This window comes from Miniopterus schreibersii, assembly GCF_964146895.1.
Source record: "Miniopterus schreibersii genome assembly, chromosome: 4".
In the NCBI taxonomy this organism is placed as follows: Eukaryota; Metazoa; Chordata; class Mammalia; order Chiroptera; family Miniopteridae; genus Miniopterus; species Miniopterus schreibersii.
In genome coordinates this window covers 88,696,546-88,718,774 of record NC_138105.1, presented here as the reverse complement: position 1 = coordinate 88,718,774, position 22,229 = coordinate 88,696,546, and the positions used below count along the sequence as shown (strand labels likewise).

The following is a 22,229-nucleotide window of genomic DNA, read 5'->3' as shown; positions in this document are numbered from 1 at the left end:
AATGAGTGCTGGAGCTATTCCAGGCCACGCGCTGCTAAGGTCTGTGCTTCATTAACCTTCCCCAAGTTTGTTATAAAGAAGGCTGGCAAAGTTTCTACCAAAGTGTCCACCCACACACTTTAATGAGGAATGTTAGCAGTAATCTGACTCAAGTTTTTCAAAATATGCTTGTATCTTTCCTGTAACCTTTATATCAGGGAAATATATAAACAGGAAAAGGGAGGCACCAACGTTAGGGCCCTATGCTAGTTTCTGGAGAGAAGCTATCCTACAAAAACACTGCAAATTCACGTGCTTCTTAAAACGAAAAGGCCAATGTTACATACCTGTTTCATCCTTGCAGCAGCTCTATTTGAAAACAGAATAGACCTGTCTTTCTGGAAGCAGGATGGGCACATCTGAAGGGCTTGGCTATAAGAACTTTCAGCTTCTATGTAATCTTAGAAGATAAAAGGTGAGATTATGATTTTATTCCTGATACGACTGTACTCTTCTCTATTCCACAGGATCTCGGAGTATACAGCTCTCCAGTCATAGGACAGAGGTCTCCAACAGAACGTCTAAATGCCCAGCTCCCATTAAGCTTATCAATTTAATAAGGAGTTTTGAGAGGGGGTTTGGGAACTGGACAGACAAAAGAGACTGAAGTCTGGGATTAATGGCCTGTTGACCAAAGACCCTAAAAGAGAACATGGTGATAAATTTATATATTCATTGCCACACATAGAATGATGGACAGGGTCCTAAAGGAAAATTGCCTAGTCATGTCTTTCTCAGGTTGGAAATAGTAAATACTAAAATACAAAGAGATACGTTTTCAAAATCAGAACCATTAGTTCCTTTTGAACAAAAGAGGTGATGACTGATTAAACCAAGATAAAAGAAAAAAAATTTTAACCTAAAAATAACTAGGGAAATATGTTCCCACTCCTAGATTCTTAAAGTACCTACCCTTTAAGATGTGACAACGGCTATCATAAGATCAGTTTCCCAAAATTATCCGAATGAGCGGACTTATTCTGAAGCATACAGAGAAAATCCAAAAGGATGTGAAGAGCACCTCTCTGCTTACATCAACCAAAAAAAGAGGCACAGGAAAGAGCAGCCCAGGTACCGCAGAGCTCCTCGTGGGCCCTGCTGGAACCCGCGGGCTGGCTTTTATAGTGCTGTTGCAAAGTGAGGAATGGGGCCCTGGTTTTACAGCAGTGCAGCAAAGAGCCTTTTAACATTCCAGGTTAGAGATTTCCAAAGCCACAGCTGAAGAGTTTTCCTCCGTTTCTGGATTTATAGAGAGTGGATTACAGAAAAGAAGAACTATGCCTGTGCCAAGAGACACATGATAACTGGTCGCTGTCAGCTGAGAACGATTTGAACCTGGTAAAAAACAAAATTCCAAGTGCCGGGAGGCAGGCTGCATTGTGAGCAGTTTATTTGCTAGTTGTTTCCAAATGTTCTTTGGGGGTTTCTCCACAGACTCTACGAAAGAAAGAGTGAAGGTGAGAAGGCATCAGGGCTGAAGTGGTTCTCTTACCTCCTTTCTTAAACTGCTCATTTCCCTCCTCCTTCAGTCTAGTGCTCTCTTCTCTTCTTTTCTAAAAGAGACCAGAGAATGACAGACATAATTGTCACAATGTTATTTTAAGTGAACGAAATGGTCGGCTTTCTTTACAAATCAGGTTAACAAGCAGCAACTTGACTTTTGAGAACTGGGTCAGTTCTATCTAAATCTCCAACAGATACAGAGAAAAACACATAACCATCTGGCTAATCGCCAACGCATTACTGACTGTGTTTAAAATGCAAACCCTAGGTTTCCTATGTTTCTGTTTTTTGTACAGAATGGTAATTCAGATATCATTTAATTTCTATTTACTCAGACTGAAACTAAACAACATACTCACTGGTATACACACCACTGTAAATTCAAATTCTGTATGTGCTGCTTATTAATCGTATGATCTTGGAAAACTTCCAGATCTTTCTCAGTCTTATTTTCTTCATCTGAGAAATGAGGCTTTAACACTTTTATGGATCAATACAATAAAATACATAAAGCTCCCAATACAGTGCCTAGCAAATAAGGGCTCACTAAATATGAGCTATGATTCTTCTGTAAAATAAGTAATTTAAAACTTATTTAGCTACAAACTGTGGTTTGTGTCACAGAGACACAGGTATTACGGCAGAGTGCATTGTGGGGGATGTGCCTCGCCTGCAGGGTCAGGGCAGCATGCTGCCAGCAGCTTAACACAAGGAAATTTGAAGAGATTCCAATAAATGAATCTCCCTTTTCTTAGCTTCTTCAAACAACTCAGAAATTCACACAGATGCCCGAGCACCCATCAAACTCAAAGGCCAAGTGAAGGTTACTCTGGAGAGCAACGATTGCACATGACGTGCTTTCAGCCTGAACATCAGTGCACACAAGCAAAACCACAGAAGTCACCCCGCCTGCCACCTTTGGACACTGTGGGTTTTTTTAAATAAAAAAAAACACAACCCAAAACAAACAAAAAAACCAAAAAGGGAGAAAATACAGTTAGTAGGGTATTTCACGCACAGGAGAAGCCTGGAGCCTAAACCACTGATACTCTTAACATTAGGAACCAAAGTAAAAATATGTCTCTGGAGATTTGTAAATATGCTGTTGGGCGCTTCCTAAACACCTAATTATTATACTCCCGATGAAACAGAGCACTTGATGAATCTCAATAAAGAAATGAAAAGCTGGGTAGGGAATAAACTAAATCTAATTTTTATAGTAGCTACTAAGTGCCAGATGCACAGCAGATACAATGACAATTCATTTTAAGATATAACATATCTGAAGGGCTATTCTAAGGGAGTAGAGAAAAAAATAAAATGGGAGGTGGTGGTGGGACTCAAATATAAGAATGTGGCCACATTTACCTACTACTACCCAGGAGGGAGGTGCTTGGATTATAATGTTCTCTACTGTATTGCGTAGCATTTTTGGATGCAAGCAAAGACTATCTTAGGCAAAAAGTTTTAAGGGGGGAGGTTTACTGAAGAGATAGTGGGGGCTCATAGAATCCATGACAGGCCTAAAATACAAGCTTAGAAAACAGGCAGATATCAAGGCAGCTCTGTTAAGTCAAGAAGCAAGAAGACACTAAGTGTCTTTTAGTGGAAAAGTCTGGCGAAGACAGGCTTGTAATAGGAGCAAATGAGTCCTAACCATTCCCCCCTCTTTGCTACACCTAGATTCAAAGTCTTGATCAGAAGCATCAAATGAGCCAAGTGTAGTTCACATGCCTTGGCTGTCAGAGAGCGGATTGAGGGACATGGGTACAGTCACTTAACAAGATTACAATACAAAAAAATTCCTCCAAGTATAAAGGGGGGGTCGGATGCATAAGCCAAGAAAACCCCGTAATAAATCTAGTTAAAAGTTATTTCAACCTCAAATAGCCAAAGCAACCCTGAGAAAGAACAAAACTGGAGGCATCATGCTGTCTGATTTCAAACTCTATTACAAAGCTATAAAAATTAAAACAGTATGGTGCTGGCATAAAAAACACATACATTGGTCAAGGGAACAGAACAGAGCCCAGAAATAAACCCAGGCATACATGGTCAATTAATTTATGACAAAAGAACCAAGAATGTACAATGGGGAAAGGACAGTATTTTCAATGGTGCTGGGAAAACTGGACAGCCACACGTGAAAGAATGAAACAGAACCACCATCTTATACCATACACAGAAATTAACTCAAAATGCACTAAAGGGAGAAATGGGGGACACATCTATAATACTCTCAACAATTTAAAAAATGCACTAAAGATCTGAATGTTATACCTAAACCCATAAAACTCCTAGAAGGAAATAGAAGTAAGCTCCTTAACTAAAAAGTCTTGGTGTTGATTTTCTGAGTCTGAAACCAAAAGCAAAGGCAACGAAGGTCAAAATAAGTGAGTGGGATCACATCAAACTAAAAAGCTTTTGCAGAGCAAATGAAACCATCAACAAAATGAAAAAGCAACCTACTGAATGGGTATCCACAAATATCTACAAATCATGTATCAGATAAGGGGTTGACATCCAAAATATATTGGAAAAACTCATACAACTTAATGGCAAAAAACAAAAACCCAATGAAGAAATTGGCAGATGACCTGGACAGACATTTTTCTAAGGCAGACATACATATGGCCAACAGATACATGAAAAAGATGTCCAACATCATTAAGTTATTAGGGAAAAGCAAATAAAAACCACAATGAGATTCACCTCACATCTGTTAGGATGGCTATTATCAAAAGGACCAATAACAAGTGCTGGAGAGGATGTGGAGAAAAAAGGGGCCCTCATTCACTGCTGGCGGTGTAAACTGGTGCAGCCACTGTGGAAACAGTATGGGGGTTCTTAAAAAATTAAGACTAGAGCTACAATACGAGCCAGCAAGCTTCTGTGTATCTACTACCCACATTTGAAAACACTCATAAAGATATATGTACCCCTATGTTCACTGCAACACTTACAATAGCCAAGACATGGAAACGACCCAGATGCCCACTGCTGTGTGACTGGGTGGAGAAGATGCGGTGCATACAGACAATGGAATACCACTCGGCCATAAAGAAGATGAAACACTGCCATTTGCAACAGCCCGAAAGACAAAAATTGTATGACTACTCACGTAGGATACAAAACAAAAAGCAACAAATGAGCAAACAAAACAAAAACGAACTCATTCTTACACAAAACAATGATGGTTACCAGAGGGGAAGGAGGTAGGGGGAGGGGAGAGTGCGTAAAGAGGACCAAATATATGACAAGGGACGAAAACTACACTTTTGGGGGTAAGCATGCAAAAGTACATAAATGTTGCCCTGGCCAGTGAGCTCCGTGGTTAGAGCGTGCCCACACTCACCGAAGAGTCATGGGTTCGATTCCTGACCTCAGTCTGGGCATATGTGGGAGGCAACCAATCGATGTGTCTTTCTCACATTGAGATGTTTCTTTCTCTCCCCCTCTCCCTCTATCTAAAAAGCAATGGAAAAATATCCTCCGGTGAGGATAAAATAAAATAAATTTTAAAAGTAAGAGAATGTATAGATATTGAATTATAATGCTGTGCATCTGAAATATAACATTTACATAATATTTTTAACCAATGTTATCCCAATAAATTAAAAAATTACAAAACAATTTCAGTTAAGGTAAAAATAAAACACTATAAATATTAGTGATTCATTTCATTAACTTTAAATTCACACACCATGCATCACTGTCCAATAAAGTTCTAATAGCGAAATGAAAAGTTGGTTTCACATTAGAAAATATATCAATGCAAGGTAACATGTTACTAAGTTAAAAGAGAAAATTATATGATTTTCATGAATAAATACATCACAGGTCTTAAAGGCTTTTAATATATTTTAAAATGTTATTTCAAAAACAAAAATTCTTGCCAGGCAGGCGTGGCTCAGCAGTTGAGCATCGACCTAGAATCCAGGAGATCGCGGTTTGATTCCCGGTCAGGGCACATGCCCAGGTTGTGGGCTCCATCCCCGGTTGGGGGCGTGCAGGAGGCAGCTGATCAATGACTCTTTCATCACTGAAGTTTCTCTCTCTCTCTCCCCCCCTCTCTCAAATCAATAAAGATGTATTTTAAAAAGTTGGGGGAAATGCAAGTTTCTCATGCCCCTCCCCTGGAAAAAAAGTGCATCATGAAATTATAGGACTTTTTAAAAAAAACAAACCAAACCAAAACAAAAATTCTTTACAGGTCAACTCATCAATAGAGTTTAATGTCCATCCTTTAACAAATTCCAATCTCCTCTACTTTAATCTCAAGCCACTTTTTTAATCTAAATCTGTTCTCCAGTGCCAAGTCATCAGGAATGTTCTGACCACAGATGAATCACTCAGCCTACAAGGCCAGCTCCTGGGAAGTGTGTGTTAGCATGTGTGTAAGAGTTTAATTAATCATTCTTTAGTAAATTTAGAACATTAAGACCCCACTGGGCAAAGCCTAGATCCAAGGTACACGCGGAAGGAATTACTGATAAAGGGCCAACCTGAGCAGCCAGCCCAAGAAAAGTGCATAGTGTCTTTATAACTGGGACTAAAAGTTGAACTGGCAAAGAAAAGGGCTCCAGAACATCTTTCTAAGGCCAATTATTCTTGGGAAGGCATTTTATTTTTTTGACTGATCAATCACAACTTGGTGACCCATTAAGCAATAAACACTGGAAAGGAGCTGCTGGCTTCCACAGATTGTGTAAAGTGAGGATTAATGCAATTATCGATATCGTGCTGAACATCTCCTTGGAAACAGCTAAAAATAGCACTCTGAAGAGAAAGCTGCACTATCTCCCAGCTGTGCCAAGAGACTAACTTGATCCCAGTACAAAGACAAGAGTTTATTCTGCTGCTGGAACAGTCTTTCTCCAAAGGATGGCACGCACACTGTGTAATGGTACTGGAATCCAAGGACAGATTTTATAGTGTGCAAGTCCTACTTAACATGCTAAGTGCCAGAAGCAGTCACAGAAATGACTGCTACTCTGCAGCATTATCAGGTGCAGATCTGTCCAGGCTCCGGTCTAATGTGGTTGGGAGCCTATCACAGGCCTCAACAATGCCTTTTAACACATTCCAGAGCCTCACAGGGAAACATCTGCTCTAGAATTCTATCTCCATAACAGCGGGAACCCAAGAACTTTACAGGGCTCTTTACCCTTCACTGAAAACTCAGGGGAAACAGTGACATCATTCCGCATTGTAAAACCAGCGTAGGAACCATCAAGGAAATACCCAAACAGACGCTGCCCTCGATAAATGGAGTTTATTTCAACAGTTATTACCACAACTGCAAACTTCAGCCTGGTATTCAGAGTTCACCGTAACATACACCAGTACAGCATTTCACTGCTTAAAATTTGCTGTCACACACATTAGCTCATAAGAGGTGGGCATGATGGTATTTAACTATCCACTTTACAGGTAAGCGAATCAAGATTCAGAAATCTAGCCTGTATACTACATCAAACTTCCACTCCGACCTGCTCAACCCCATCTCCTGCTACTACCCCACACAAGTCCTCTCTTCTACAGAGTCTGACTTCTTTGTTGTCTCTCAAAACTCACCATGCTCAGTCTTCATTCCATCCTTTTGCTTATGCTTATGTTTCTCGTCCACCATCTTCCTCCCAACCGTCCAAACCAAATTTTCCCCCTTTCAAAGTCTAGCACAAACCCTATCTCCTCTCAAGGGCCACCTTTCACTTCCTTCCCACATGACTGCCTGGATCCTAGGTCGACACTCAACCGCTGAGCCACCCCGGCCGGGCATAGTTAGATTATTGAGGCAAAGATGACTTTCAAAAATGGTGCTGGGACAACCTGGTCATTTGGAAAAGGGTAAAATTAGAGCTGTATGTCACAGCACACACAAGAATAAACTCCAAGCGGACTGGAGGTCTAAATGTAAAAAGTGAAACCATACAAGTACTAGGAAAAAACACAGGTTAATTCCACTTTAAACTCGGTGTGAGGAAACAGCTTTCTAACTGGCTCAAAACCTAGCGAGGATGCCAAGTGATACAACTTTAAATCTTGGTGGAACCTGGCAAAAACGTCAGAAGGTGCTGCTCCATTTCTGTACCAACCATAAAGCCCCCGCTCTCGACCAGAGGCCCTCTCAATGCAGTGGCTGACTCGGAATGTCCTCTACACTTAGGTCGGCGAATGCAACAAAAGCATACTTGACTTGTAGCTTACAAGTGAAAACGCCTTCTATCATTATTCAGTGACAAAAGCTTACATTAAATATGTTTAAAAATATTCTCTTAAATAATTCTGCAGTGAGCATGTATTTAATAGACAACAGGGAGAAAGCCAAGAAAGAGGTTCACATCAGCAATTTCCATATTGCAAATCTATCAGCAGCTCTCTGCTGCCCTCCTGCAGCTTTGTAAAGTAATTGCTACAAAATAAAACAAGTCCAGCATGGTCACCAGAGATCAATCACATCTGGGTAAAAAGGAGACTTAAAAAAGGCACCTACTTGCGAAAGGGCTGGAAAAGGGAGGCACATCCTGTGCAAACCCCCTGAACCTGCCCCCAAAGCCCCCTTTTCCCTGATTTCTTAGTGAGCCAAAGCAGCCCAGCCTAGGCCATTTCCCCAGCCCTTCCTTGTTTCACTGTCCCCAGCTTTAATAAACGTCCTCTAAAATTCACCTGCACTTGTGCTGTGAACCTTTTCCTGCATGAAGTCAATAACCCACACACCACCAGCTGGTCCTAGGCAACCTGGTTCAGGGCCAGGTCCCCTTTCTGGTAACAGAAACATGGAAATCAAAAGAATCAAGTAACATAGGATTTAGGAAAAAAAGAGAAAGATAAAGGATGGGTATAAAACTTCTGTTCTAACCAATACTTCAATAATGGTTCCTTGTTAAAAAATAAACAGCCTTAGAGGAAAGAACAATCCTTTACCTTTTCAGAGCCTAAGGAAAATGTTTTAAAATCCAGATACCATGTGCTTTGGATGCATGTTCACCAAGTAAGGCTTTTGTATCCCTTACTTAAGTGGATCTATGTATGTATCTACTATGTGTAAATGAACTCCATGTGGAAACAACTGGCACCAGGGAGCAAACCCATGAAAATGACTAAATCTGCATTTTGCTTCCAGATAAAAAAAGGTTTTTCATTTTCAGGCAAGAATTACATCACCAGGACCCTGAGAAACTCCAAGTTCCTCCATCTTCACCAAATCTGGAAGGGCATCACCGGCCATCCAGGAGCTGAAGCCAAGGATTCCTTCTCACTTCTGCCCTCCCAACAGAATCCACCCAGCCTCCCAAATGTCTTGTTAACTCTACCTCCCAAATGTGTCCTGAAATCACTCACTTCTGTCCACTTGATCCACAGTTCAGGCTACTACCATCTTGCCCAGGCTATGCATTAGGCCCTAATGGTCTCAATATCCCCACCCTTTATTTTCTGCACAACCACCAGAGCACTCTTAGTAAAATGTAAATGATGTCCATCTCCTCTGGCTTAAAACTACCCATCTGTTTCCCATTGCACTTGGAACAAGCTTGAAATTCCTTACCATGGCTCATGAAGTGTTCTGTGACCAGACCCTCACTTCACCACCTCACCCTCTTCCTGAGTCACTGCTCCGGATACTGGCCTCGCCCTTTCATTGCCTGCATGCCAAGGGTACACCAAGCTTGTAGTTACCTCAGAGCCGGCATGTTTAACACATCTTTCCCCTGTTCCCTCCGAGTCTTGGCTGAAATGCCACTTCCCCAGAGAGGCCGGCCTTCATCTGGAGCAGTCTTCCCCATCCCCCCGACCCTCCCACCCTCACCACTTCATCTTATCTTTTGCATACCTCCCAAGTAGAATACACTTACGAGTGAAAAGAAACTGTCTTAGTCACCACTGTGCCCTTCCAGGTCTCAAAGTCTGGCATGTGGAAGAAACGCGAGTATTTCTTGAACAAGTGAATGAGATCAAAATCTCTAACTTGTAAGACCAATTACTGGCCCTCACGGAAAGATAACCATACTGTTCATTCAACAGCTATTTAACGAAGAAAGACTATGTGCAAGGCCCCATGACTGTGGTCCTCAAACTTTTAGTGTGCATAAGAATTACCCAGGGAACTCCACTGAGGTCTAAGGATTCCAATGTGACAAGTAGTCCGTAAAAGGTGACTCTCTTGCAGGATCAGTACCACCACAATATATTCTATAGGTCCCAATACTATAAGCATCTTTGTGTCATAATATTATACAGTAATTCCCATCTCCTAGCAGATCTGTCCTTCACCTCAGCCAAGCCTTCCAGAATCTCCTCAAATGTCAGCTAAAATCCCAGTCCTCTGGGCTGTCATATCTACATTTAGGTTTCCACAAAGTTAAGATTTGTTGCTGAAACGAACACACACGCACACAGCGCTTTCCTTAAGAGACTTTTCCTGTTTTTACCAAATCTTAACTACCCTTCTCTTCCTTAATTCCTCTTGGTTTATGAGTTCTGCTGATTGGCACTCTTAAGTGTGGATTATCTTCTCAGCCACAGGGCAAGTCAAGTCAGCTTGAATAACAGACTTAGGCTGCTAAGAGTTTCATGCTCCAACGACTGAGCAAGCCAGAGCCTCAGATTTTGGCTACTGATACTGATTCTGCCCAAAGGGAAACCTTTAGCAATACGTAGATCTTATGATAGCACTTCTTTCCCAAATCCTCAAAGGTCAGCTTTACGTGCTTTTGGTAAAAAATCCATCTTGGTTGTCAAGAATCAATTTTTATTTATATTCTGAAAATGGAATTACTTCTATTGTTTACAAATATAACACATGCTTACTATAAAAAAGCAAACAGTACAAAACTATCTTACAACAAACTCCCTCCAAATCAGACCCCTCAAAGCTACCCATTTTTCATAATTTGGTGTTTATTCTTCCAAACTTTCATGTATAAACATATTTTCACATAGATCTTTAACTAAAATGAACCGTCACTGTTCTATAACCTAACACCTATGTATCTCTGCCCTCAGTACTCATGCTGAACTTCTATGACCAGATGTATGGGCATTTCTCCCAACTCCAACTCTATGAGGACCACCAGCTGGTGTCCTACAGTTTAACTCAACTCTGACACTACACACCTGGAAATAGCATCAGATCCCACAGGTTAAGGGGCCCAGCCCCACAAGACTGGCCCCAGTCTACCCCCACTTTAGAAGCCAACTCTAAGACCAGGCTTTCACCTCTGCTTTTGACCTATTGGAGGTTCCCACGACCTAATCCTCAGGTTCAATTTATTTGCTAGAGTGGCTCACAGAACTCTGGAAAACAATTTCCTTACTAGACAACTGGTTTATTATATAGGATATACCCCAAGAACAGTCAGATAGAACAGATACATAAAGTAAGACATGTGCGATGGGGAACATACATGCCCCTGGATGTGTCATCCTTCTAGCACCTCCATGTGTTTATCAACTCAGTTCTCTAAACCCCATCCTTTTGGATTTTTAAGGGAGGCTTCACTATGTAAGAATGACTGACCAAGACATGGGTCATCAGTGATGAACTCAACCTCGAGCCCCTCACCCCTCTCCCCTCTCAAGAGGTGGGGCTGAAAGCTCCAACTGACAGGCAGACTTCATCCTTAGGGCTTTCCAAAAGTTACCTGGTTAACATTAACTTAGGTGTGGTTGAAAGGGGCTTGTTACGAATAAAATACACCTTTACTTCTCATCACTTAGGAAATTCCAAGGGTTTTAGGTATCCTGTGTCAAGAACTGGACAAACACCAACTATATATTTCTTATTACAAATCATATTATCACTTAATTCATTTAACATTACATTATGGGCATTTTTCCATGTCATTTCTAAGATTTAGCTCCTTTTTAATAACTTCATTGTACACTACTGCATAAATATGCCAAAAATATTTAAAACAATATCCTCTATTTAATATTATTTCTAATTTTCAAAAATTATGATGCTGCAACACATATTTTTATATACATCTGTGCATGTCTCTAATAACTTCCTTAAACGACTAGAAGAGAATCAGAGGTTTAAAGCTATGCTGTCCTGCAAGGTACTCAATAACCACATGTGACTATTTTAATTAACTGGAATAAAAAATTTAAAAATCCTATTTCTCAGCTATACTAGCCACATTCCAAGTGCTCAACAGCCAGATGACTGTTAAAATGTGGTAGCCAATGGCTAGTGACTACCGTATTGGACAGTGTAAATACAGAACATTCCTGTCACTGCTAAAGGTTCTATTGATATCCCTGGTCTAAAGAAAAGTTCATATAAAACTTGACACCTGTATCCCATAAAAATGATGTAGCAATGTAAACTCCCAGCATGAGTTTCTATATCCTCTTGTCAGCATCAGACTGATGTTCTGGTCTGATAGATGAGACATAATGTTTCATTTACATTTGCATTATTAAAGTCTTTTCACATTTTTGGGCCATTTGTGCTTACTTTTCTTGTTGTTGAATTATCTGAACTTTGTCCATTTTAAGAGTCAAATTTAAAGGTATCCTATTCCCAATTACCTATAAACCCTAAGCATATGTGCAGCAAAGAGACATTTCTTCAACTGTTTTGCTGGTTTCCTAATAATAATTTCACAAAGGCATTTACCAAAACAGCATAAAAATAGCTAACAGAGTAGTACCATAGTGGAGTTAATGGTTTACATTTCTATAAAATAACAGCTATCACTGTAACATTACTTTTAGGAGATATAACAATATAACAATAAAATTTCAAATTAAGCTATGCAAAAATATGGGGTGATATATAAAATATATATAAATATATTATATTTATACTGAAAGTCTAGAATAGGAAAAACCAACCCATGGGATAGGAATCAGAATAGTGGTTCCCTGGGTTGGTAGGGGTTGGGAGGAGGAATGAATGGTCAAGCATACAAAGGTAGTTCCTAGCATAATGGAAATGTTCTCTCTTGATAGGGTGTGTTACATACAGCTGTCAAAACTCAATGACTTGCACACAATAGAACATAAACAGTTTCACTATATGTAAATTATACTTAAATTTTTAAAGGTTTAAAAAGTATTGTGCTATTTAGAATATACAATTGACAGCCCTAGCCGGTTTTACTCAGTGGTTAGAGCGTTGCCACGGAAGGGTCCTGGGTTCGATTGCGAGCCAAGGGCATGCACCTCGGTTGCCGGCTTAACCCCCCTGGCCCCCGAGGTCGGGGCATGTGTGGGAGGCAACCAATCGATGTGTCTCTCTCACATCGATGTTCTCTCTCTCTCTCTCTCTCTCTCTCTCTCTCTCTCTCTCTCTCTCAGAAAAGCGATGGAAAAAATATCCTTGGGTGAGGATTAAAAATAAATAAATGAAAGAATATACAATTGATAGGCAATAAACATAATTTTAAATATTTCTAGAACTTAAAATGTGATTTCCTGGCCAGGAAACACAAAAAGTTTTGCAAATTTTGCAGACTACGTATAAAATCAGAGCCAAACCACTCAACTGTCAAGCAGGTGACACTGTAGAAAATTCACTGTAATACCAGGGCAAAACATATTAAGGCATCAGAAAATTGCTACCATTTTTAACAGACATTTCTCTAAAAAGTCTGCACCAGTGATATGAAAGCTGAACCAAACATTCACTTTCTGGAAAACCATTTCCCTAATGTTATCAAACAGCACTTGATTTACTTTTCCGAGCCATTCCTGCTGAGGTAGTTTATGATCTTGGCTCATTTTTGCCCTTTATCATTCTCTTCTGGTGGCACACACTAACACAAAAGCTAGCACGCGTATGTTAAAGCCAAAAGATTGAATAATGACAAGTGCCTAAGGAGAGACCAAGAGAAGATGCTCCTCCCATCTCATGCTACCTCCCCACTCCCACTGTCACTGCTCATTTATTATCTTGGCCCACTACCAATCAATCAACCTGTTCAGCGAGCGAGCTCTTCAGGGCTAAACTACAAGTCTTGTTCAAGTTCTTTGCATACAAGCTCAAATATCATGGTAACTTTTCAAACGACCTTGTTTATGAGATCAGAAGGATATGTGGAGGACACCAGGACTTCTGTCTCCAAAAGTGAAAGCTCGCCCAGTTAAGGATGGGGCGCAGAGGCAGGAAGGTGTATATTTTATTAGTATATTGGCCTTGTAGGAGAACAGCTCATTTTGTTATTAAATTCTAGATTATATTTTCTTTGGCTTTGGAATCAAACATATCTGGGTTTGAGAGTCAGTTACGCCATTTATGAGACACATGATCTTGGGCAAGTTACTTTATCACTCTGAATTCTGTTCTCTTATGAGGAATGCTAACAGTATACATTTCATAAGGCGTGTTGTGAAGATCAAATGTAAACACAAGTAACATTTTAAGCTCAGCGGCTGGCACATACTAGGTGCTTAACAAATTACAGCTACTATCATTCTGCATACACAATTCTGTTCCTTGAGAACGCTACGTAAATGATACAAGCCCCAGTCACTCCCCTCTGTAACCAAACTATCACCAGGACATTCAGGCAGTCATTTTTTTTTTTTGCTAACAAGGGGCTAATATAAACAGGCAGCATTCCACAATTCTAAAGTCTAACAATGTCCATTACAAGAATTTCAAGAGCCAACCATAGATAAGTTTGCAAAAAAGCTAAAAGGTACATTTACAGGTTAGAAAAGAATTACACAAGATGAATATAAAAAATCAAAGTTCAAAGAAAAAGAAATGGAAATTTTTTGCTATGCAGACACTCTATGCTTTCCCATCCTGCTGATTTATTGCAGATGCATCACTACTAATGCAATCAAGACACAGACAGGTAAGTTAATCTTAACCACAGGTGATGCGGTTTATGACACAGTGTCGGCCACATTTATTCACTTTAAAAAAGCAGTTTACGTGGCAGATCATGTGCAATAAATAAAATACTTACCTGTTTCTCTTCCTCTGGCATGTCTTTTTCCAGTTCTATTAGGTATTCTTCATCCAGTTCAGAGGAATTCACATCATCAGGTTTGTTCTCAACCTTGGCCACTCCTGGTTCCTCCTCAAATGAGGCGCTGCAGTCATGAAAGTGCTCCTCTTCTCCCTGGTCCTCCTGGGGATGGGCCTCAACATCCTCAAGCAGCTTGCTCTGGGGCTGGTGATCTTTGGGATTAGAAACTGAAGGACTAGCACATTCTGCTTCCTGGGGATCAGTAACTTTCAAACCATTGAACAGGTCCTCTGGAACCCTACAGTTTTCTGACTTCTCCCCCATGCTGAATCAGCCAGGAAGGTGAAGCTGGTTCTGGGAAAAGAGAAAACACGTTTGGCAAAGTTGCTTATATTAAAAAACAATCCTATCCAATCTAAACAAACTTCTCCATCAAAGCTCAAAATACACCCTAACTTCCTTTCACTAGCATTCATTATATATAAGTAGATTATCACGAGCCCATAGATAATGCCACACGTCATTTTAACTGATAACCCTTTCAGAACTTCTTATAAGCAACAAAAGAGACGGATTTTAATGTGACTCTTCCACTTTCCACTGCTCGAATATCCTGGGAACAGCAAAAAATAGGCAGAAGCTAAAACAACGGCAAGATAAATGAAGTGACCCAAAGCTTTATTTAGAACGAACAGCCAAGTCCTACATAAAATGCACCCTGTCTTTCCAGCACCCCACACGAAGGTCAAGAATACGTTCCTGGTGGAACTCGAAATGCAATCCGTGCCCAGTGATCATCAACTTCACCCCAACCCATCAGATGGGGCCCCTGAAGATTACAGTGGCAGTGGAACCCTGGCGCGGGTGGTCCAAATCAGGATCCCCGTGGGGGTCAAAATCAGGCACTAAGAGTGGTTCTCAGCCCTGGCTGCACAAGACAACAGCTGGGGCGCGTGAGCCCAGATCTTATACTCCACAGATTCTGATTAATTGGTTTGACGTTGGGCTAGAGCATCTGTATTTTGAAAAAAGGCGTCTCAGGTGATTCTAATGTGCAGCCAACTGAGAACCGCTATGGGAGAAGCTGAGTCAGACGGTCACAGCCCCACCCCTGCGGTCGCAGTCAAGTCGCTCCAACGACCCTTGCGTAGCGACAAGAGCCTGAATTCGCACAGGCTCGTCCCAAGCAAACTTAAAACAGCAATATCTTAATAGGGAGACTTCGCCTCCACGGCAATGTTTTCGTCTCTCCCCGCTCCCGCGTCTACAGGAAGAACGCAGGAGTTTGAGGCCCCAGGAGTCAGACGAGCCCCCCAGCACTTCCCAACGACTCGCCCGCCGGCCGCGACCCTCACCGCCGACTAGAAAGACCCAGGGGCTTACTCACCGCTTCGCAGGTCCTCCCTGCTTCACCTTCCCAGCCTCCGAGATCCTCTACTTCCGCTCAGCAAGTACATTTCCGTCGGCGCCGACCAATGGCGTCGCTGTTGGCGGAGCATTCTGGGAAGTGTAGTGGACCGGCGCTATGTGACGTCATTGTACGGACTGAAAGAAGAGTGGCGGTGGCCATCTTGGGTTACGGCCAGACTCCGCGTTTTAGCACAGAGGAGAAAAGGAAAAGACAGTGGCTGTCTCTGCTCCATAATCCTTCGCTCTGGCCTCTCTCCTCCCGGCAGCGTAAAGAGGAATCCTGAAGCCTGAACCTTGTCCAAAAACAGTTCTCCCTCTGACGGTCTTCAGAGTGTGCCTTTCAATGGGTCTACCGCTAACGCAGAACATTTTTCATGCTACTAAGTTGTTTGCCTTTTCCACACTCCCCGCGTGAATGCACAGGGGAGTTTTCCTGAATTCTCCACTGTTTTCACTACCTATGTTTTGTTTTGGAAAATACTTATAAAAAGCTTATTTAAGTTAGCATATAATGGGTGTCGTGTTACCTTAAAATTTTTTTAGCATTTATTAACTCATTTAAGTTCTGATCTCTAATGCAGTAAATATTGATAGGCATGACCCACATGAACAAAAGCTTTTCGTGGTCCTCAGTAATAGTTAAGCGTGAAGAGATCTTGGAACCAAACGCCAACTGTTGCCCTGCATATGCCGTTCGAGAAAAGTTCACTGCCCGGGGGCGTGGCTCAGCGGCTGAGCATCGACCCGGGATCCCGGCGACGGGGGCTCCATTCCCGGTCAGGGCACGTGCTCGGCTGCGCGCTGGACCCCCAGCAGGGGGCGTGCGCGAGGCAGCCGATCAATGACTCCTTGATATTTCTCTCTCTTCCTCTCTCTGAAATCAAGAAAGATATATATATAAAAAAAGAAGAAATGTTTCTTAGCCCCCAGGCGTTGTGCTGGGAATGAAGACGTCCCTCAGGGTGGTCAGCCGGGCAGCGGCAGTGGCAGCAGAGCGCCCTTAGCTTCTGTAATCCACAGAGCCTGCTGCAGAGAGCCGCAGGGGCTCCTTCAGGAAGGAGCGCAAACTTGCCTCTTTTATTTATGTCTAAATGAGGTAATTCCTACAGTTCTGTTTTTGTGTAAGTCAAAAGCTTTAATATACTAAAAGGAAACCTTAAAAATGTAGCAAAAATTTTTTTGAAACTTTTAAATATTTCTTAATTTTTAAAAATAGCAGGAACTTCACAGATGTAAGTGGTTAGGCCTCTTATGACCTATAAGAAGTCCTGTTGATTAAATTCTGGTGAGTTTTGGAGCAAAATAAATAAAATAAGCTTGAGTTACAATGTCAGCTTTTTTACTTTACTGGCTGTTCAGCTTTGGCCGATAATTCTAGTAGCTAACATTTATTGATTGTATGCTTAGGAGGTGCCACATGCTGTGAGAAATGCTTTAGGTGGGTTATTTGATTATTTGAATTCTAATTCTGCTTCTGCCACTTGACTAGCTGTGTGACTTTGGGGCAAATTACTTAATGCTTCTAAATTTTAATACATAAATTGGGATGGGTAACTATTAAGTTTACTGGGAGAAAGAAATGATATCATCTAGAAGACAAGGAGCACAGGGCATGGCACACAGTGTTTAATGAATGTCAGATATAATAATGTGACAGGTCTTGTGACAGGAGCTGAGAACAGGAAACGGAAAGGAGACAGAGTCCCTGACATCCCACATCCCCAGGAGCTCATGAGCGGGTGGGGAGGAAGATGAAGGCACTACTGAGGTAATGGAAAGACACTTTTTCTTTCTACACCACGAAGAACCAACAGCCACTGGCCTAGTTCCCTAACGAGACACAGGCATTCCTAGGAGATATTGCAGGTTCGGTTTCAGGCCACGGCAATAAAGCGAATCATTACTTTTTGCTGGTGGAGGGTCTTGCCTTCATTTGTGAGAAAACACAGCCTCTGTGAAGCACAGTAACAGGAGGTGTGCCTGCATCTGAGTTAGGCGGTTGAAAGAGGCTGTTCATTCAGAGAGGAAAACAGGAGAGGCTGAAGGCCTCAGGAACATATCAGGAGATTTTGGGGAATGTTTATGTTATCTGGAAATGATTCAGATAGTGAAAGAGTACTCAGGATTAAGTTTAATGTATAAGCCTTTTATTTATGTTTATTTAAATGACTTGCTTTTTTGGATTAGACATTAAATGGCTGACCATCATCTCGAGTTTTTTCCTTGTTGACGAATTTCGTAACAGAGGTAACATTGAGCTTATTTAATTAGTAAACCCAGGTAGAGAAAGTTGTACATTTGCATGACACTCAATATTGATAACAAATAAGACATGACTGTTTTTATTAAACAAACTTAAACCAACTTTTATCAAAGATTATCCCAGGTCATGTTGTTATAGCTCGGAAACATAGTAAAAGCTCGGAAAATTCCAGGACAAGCGGACTAGGGAAACAGAGAGTTAAACAGCAGTCTGTGGCCACCTAGTAAATCCTATCTTCCCGAAACCAAGGACACTTAAGGTTTGCACTTCTCCTCCCCAGCCAGAGGGCAAATAGCTAAAATCACACTATTCAGGGAGACAGAGAACAGAAATCCATTTGCCAACCACACCCAAGGACAAGTGAAGCTAAGAGAATAAACCTCAGTTTGCTACAGCTGCATAACGCTGATGAGTATTCTATTGAGGTCCTTCCCTAAGACCTCCCCTAAAGGGCCAGCCTTTAAAACCCCTGAAAATATAGGTCCCCAGGCAAGCTCTCCGCACCCCCTAGGGTGGCACGCCAGCACCATCCAGTCTCCCCTCCGAGAGGACCCCATGAGGCTTGCAACCAGGGGAGCAATGGGCAGCGGCAGCTCGTCCCGAGCTTACCCCCGAACCTGTCTCCAAGGCCCCTTCTCTCTGGCTTCTCAGTGCGCGAAGGCAGCCCAGCCTGGGCTCTCCTGTTATTTCTGTGCACCTTCCTTGTTTCACTGTCCTAAGTATATTTTTGCTGCGGCCAATAAATTCCTTCTTACTTTGCTACACTTTGTCTCTTGACTGAAATCTTTCCCTCAAGAGATAAGAACCCCTCGAGGTTTTCATCATCTCCCCAGTAACAATGTGAACTTGAAAAACATTTAGGTTAATTCCTACATTTCTCAGAGTATACTTAATTTATATAGTGCTTGTTTGTCTTTAAAACAATGGAATAGAGCTTTTTACAAATTAATTTTGGTAATACCATCTGGAGGTAGAAAAATATCACATATCTATCTATATTATACATAGACATATATAAATGGACAGACAGACACAAACAGATCTTTCAAATTTTTTAGCCATGTCTCAAACTCAATAGAATAGTTAGATCCAAATTGTGTTTCTGGCAGATGGGCCAAGTTAAGGTTACCTGCTCAGATGGCCAGAGTCTCTTACTGAAGATATTTATTTACATACTTTTAGAGTAGGGATCCTTTTAAAGCTGTTTTTGGTGTCATTTTGTATCTAAAAAGCTTCTGAATACCAAATAATGCATTCCATTGTCTCCCAGAAGTTTGAGATCCTCTCTCTAAAACCCAGTTTCCCCAGAATGGCCACTACAATTCCAAATATCCAAAAGTTCATCCATTTTCCCCAAAAGGCACAGGAGTCTGGTCCAAGGACAAGGTGAAACCTATCTTGCTTTTGGATTCCCTAAAACATCTTAGCTATGAGGGGCCCTGTTTTCCAACAGCTATTCCAAAGTGCTGAGAATTGTGTGTTTTCCCCTCTTTTGAAGAGGATGGGTGACTTGCCTAGAAACTTCCACAGAAACAGATACCAGAAAACAAAACAGAAACAGAAAGCAAGTGTGCACAATACAGTTGGAGAGCTCAGAAGGCAGAGGGAGGGGAGCTCAGATCTAAGAAACACCCCACATATAGTAACCTTAGCTGCAAGAAGGAGAAGTGGCCTTTGAAGGTGATCTATATCTCTAAAAACGTATATGGATATATGCTTGGCAGGAAAACTCAGCGGTCTTTCAGTGTCAAGCAAATGGCTCAGAGCCTGGTTAAAGAAGAGGCCTTTGATGCTGGTGACGGATGGATGAAGGTACCATGCAAAGAGGAGACTGAGAGTCTCGGAGGCAGTCCTCCAGAAGGCTGCCAAGGCAAGCACCCTGCACTCGCTAACCTGATTGCCCAGCCCCCCTCTACCCCCACAACCTTGGTCATTTGGGCCAAGAAAGGAAATTTGTGCCCGAACCACAAACGGAATGACTGAGCTAGCACATTTTCCCCCCTGGGACTCATCAACTGCACCAAACAATATATTGAGTTAGGAAACATCCATCCGACTTTCGCTTTTCTATATTAAATGTCCATGCCTATTTTGAAGCATAAAGCACTGAGTTCATGATGTACAAACCTTTGCAAGTTCAGGCAGTGGGCCGATTTGGGTCCAGCAGGTGGCAAGGGCAGGGTACAGAAGGAAAAGGGGAGGCTGGGTGTCAAGCATGGTGCCGAACATCTTTATCTGTCATTCCCCTCGCTGAATCCTCCCAGGTTCCCTTTGAATGGGGAGAACACCTTTTCCCTCCAAAAAGGAGACTGGTTTCTTTGTTGGTCTCTGATCAGGTCAAAGCAGAGGCAGTGAATATTTGGGGAGCTAAGTAACCTATAAATTCCTCAGCGAGCAGCCGAGCCCAGGATTCGGATCTCAGCATGGGGGTCTCCTCTCTGGGGGCTTAACTGTTAAGAGGACGCCTCTAACCACCCCCCACAGCTCTCATTATTTATTCTCTCCCACAGAAATCTGTTTCATGAATCATGGCACTTGATTATTTCCAATTATTATACTCACCTCTTATGTGTGTGCTTTTTTCCTGCTAGAAAGTAGAGTTTTAGAACAAGAGTTGGAACGCGTTTTCTGTAAAGGGCTAGGTAGTGAATATTTTAGGATCTGGGGGTCATGCGGTCTCTGCTGCAACTGCTGGACTGCTGTTGTCAGGTGAAAGCAGCCATAGACACCATGTAAACAAATAAGTGTTCCAATAAAACTTTATTTACAAAAAACAGACATCAGGCTGGACTTGCCCAGTGGGCTGTAGTTTGCCAACCCGTTTTAGAGCAAAGATTGTGGCATCAGATGAGCAGAGACTGAACCTCAGCTCAGCCCCTGACTAGTCCATAAAGTTTCAGAACAAGCTCCTTCCGCTCAATAAACTTCTGATTCCCTGTAACATGGGATAGTAACAGTATTTTTCTTCTGGGTGATTGGGAAGCATAAATGAATTAATATATGTAAAATACTTAGGACAGAGCCTCTCTTTCAAATATTTGAATGTTAGAACATTAGCTTTAAGTTTCACTAGGGCAGGGGCCATTTACATCCCAAGTGCTTGACACAATGCCTTGCAAAGGTAGATACTCAAGAAACACTTGTCAGCAAGTGAACGAATGAATGAATGAATGAGCGAGTGATCTCTTACTAGTCCCAAGATATAAAAATCAGGGTTTATTTGTTGTTTTTTTAAAAAATATAAAAGTAGGCTTTACTTGTTCTTTTTCAGTAGCATTAACATTTCCCCTAAGCCTAATTTTTAGCTGGGTTCTCTATACAGCTCAGATCCCAGCATCAGACTGAAATTCTCTCAAAGCCAGAAAAAGGGGGAGCTTCCATTGCACAGAACATCCTCTCCAACAAAAACATCCCAAGCATTTCCATAAATCATGGGGGAAACTGATCAAAATACCAGCTTGTTTCGGAGCCATCTTTCCTGGCCAAGCTGACCAGCTGTGTCTTTGAGTTCAAGACCAAAAGCATTCTGTAACATGCCAAACATCATTTGAGGTTCTTTCTAAAACATAATTGAACAAATCAGATATTTGTAGATCTTTACTTTGCTATTTAAAAAATTCATGATGGCCACCTCAGCAGACTTCTTAGAGGAATAAATATTTGATAAGTACTCACGGATATTTTAAAGACACAGATTATGAAATAGGAAACCAACTTCCCTGTCATTTGTCCGATTATCCCTGTGTTTAGAGACTGCAGAGAAAATGACTTGTTGATCTATGACTTTTTTAAACCATGGTATATTGGCTCAAGTTTTTCAGAGGGCATAAGACAATTGAAGCTATACGACCCACTGGTGAAATCTCATTTCATCTCGTGTTCTTAAGTAGGTTCACCCAGGTGCACTTACGGTGCATTTTCCTCTTTATTATTGAATTTTGCGCTAGCTCAATCCCAACACCAATATTTGCTGGTGTCAGCAAATATGTGGCTGTGTAGCGGGACATTTATCCAGAAGTAATAGAAAAACATCAGCATTTCTGGGAAATAGGGCTAAAGTTGAATAATTTAATAACATTCAG

The 22,229-nt window shown here is 41.5% G+C and overlaps 1 protein-coding gene across 1 annotated transcript in view; it reads right to left on the bottom strand.

Moving 5' to 3' along the window:
• TTC1 (tetratricopeptide repeat domain 1) overlaps positions 1–15,948 on the bottom strand; it is a 33,064-nt gene extending 17,116 nt beyond the window's left edge. Inside the window, exons 1-4 of the mRNA XM_081137429.1 lie at positions 15,862–15,948; positions 14,472–14,828; positions 1,532–1,592; positions 327–439 (exon numbers count right to left, since the gene is read on the bottom strand). Coding sequence (XP_080993555.1) covers positions 327–439; positions 1,532–1,592; positions 14,472–14,798 — 501 coding nt within the window. The 5' untranslated portion in view covers positions 14,799–14,828; positions 15,862–15,948. The remainder of the gene's footprint in view (positions 1–326; positions 440–1,531; positions 1,593–14,471; positions 14,829–15,861) is intronic.
• Between the last annotated feature and the right edge of the window lie 6,281 nt (positions 15,949–22,229).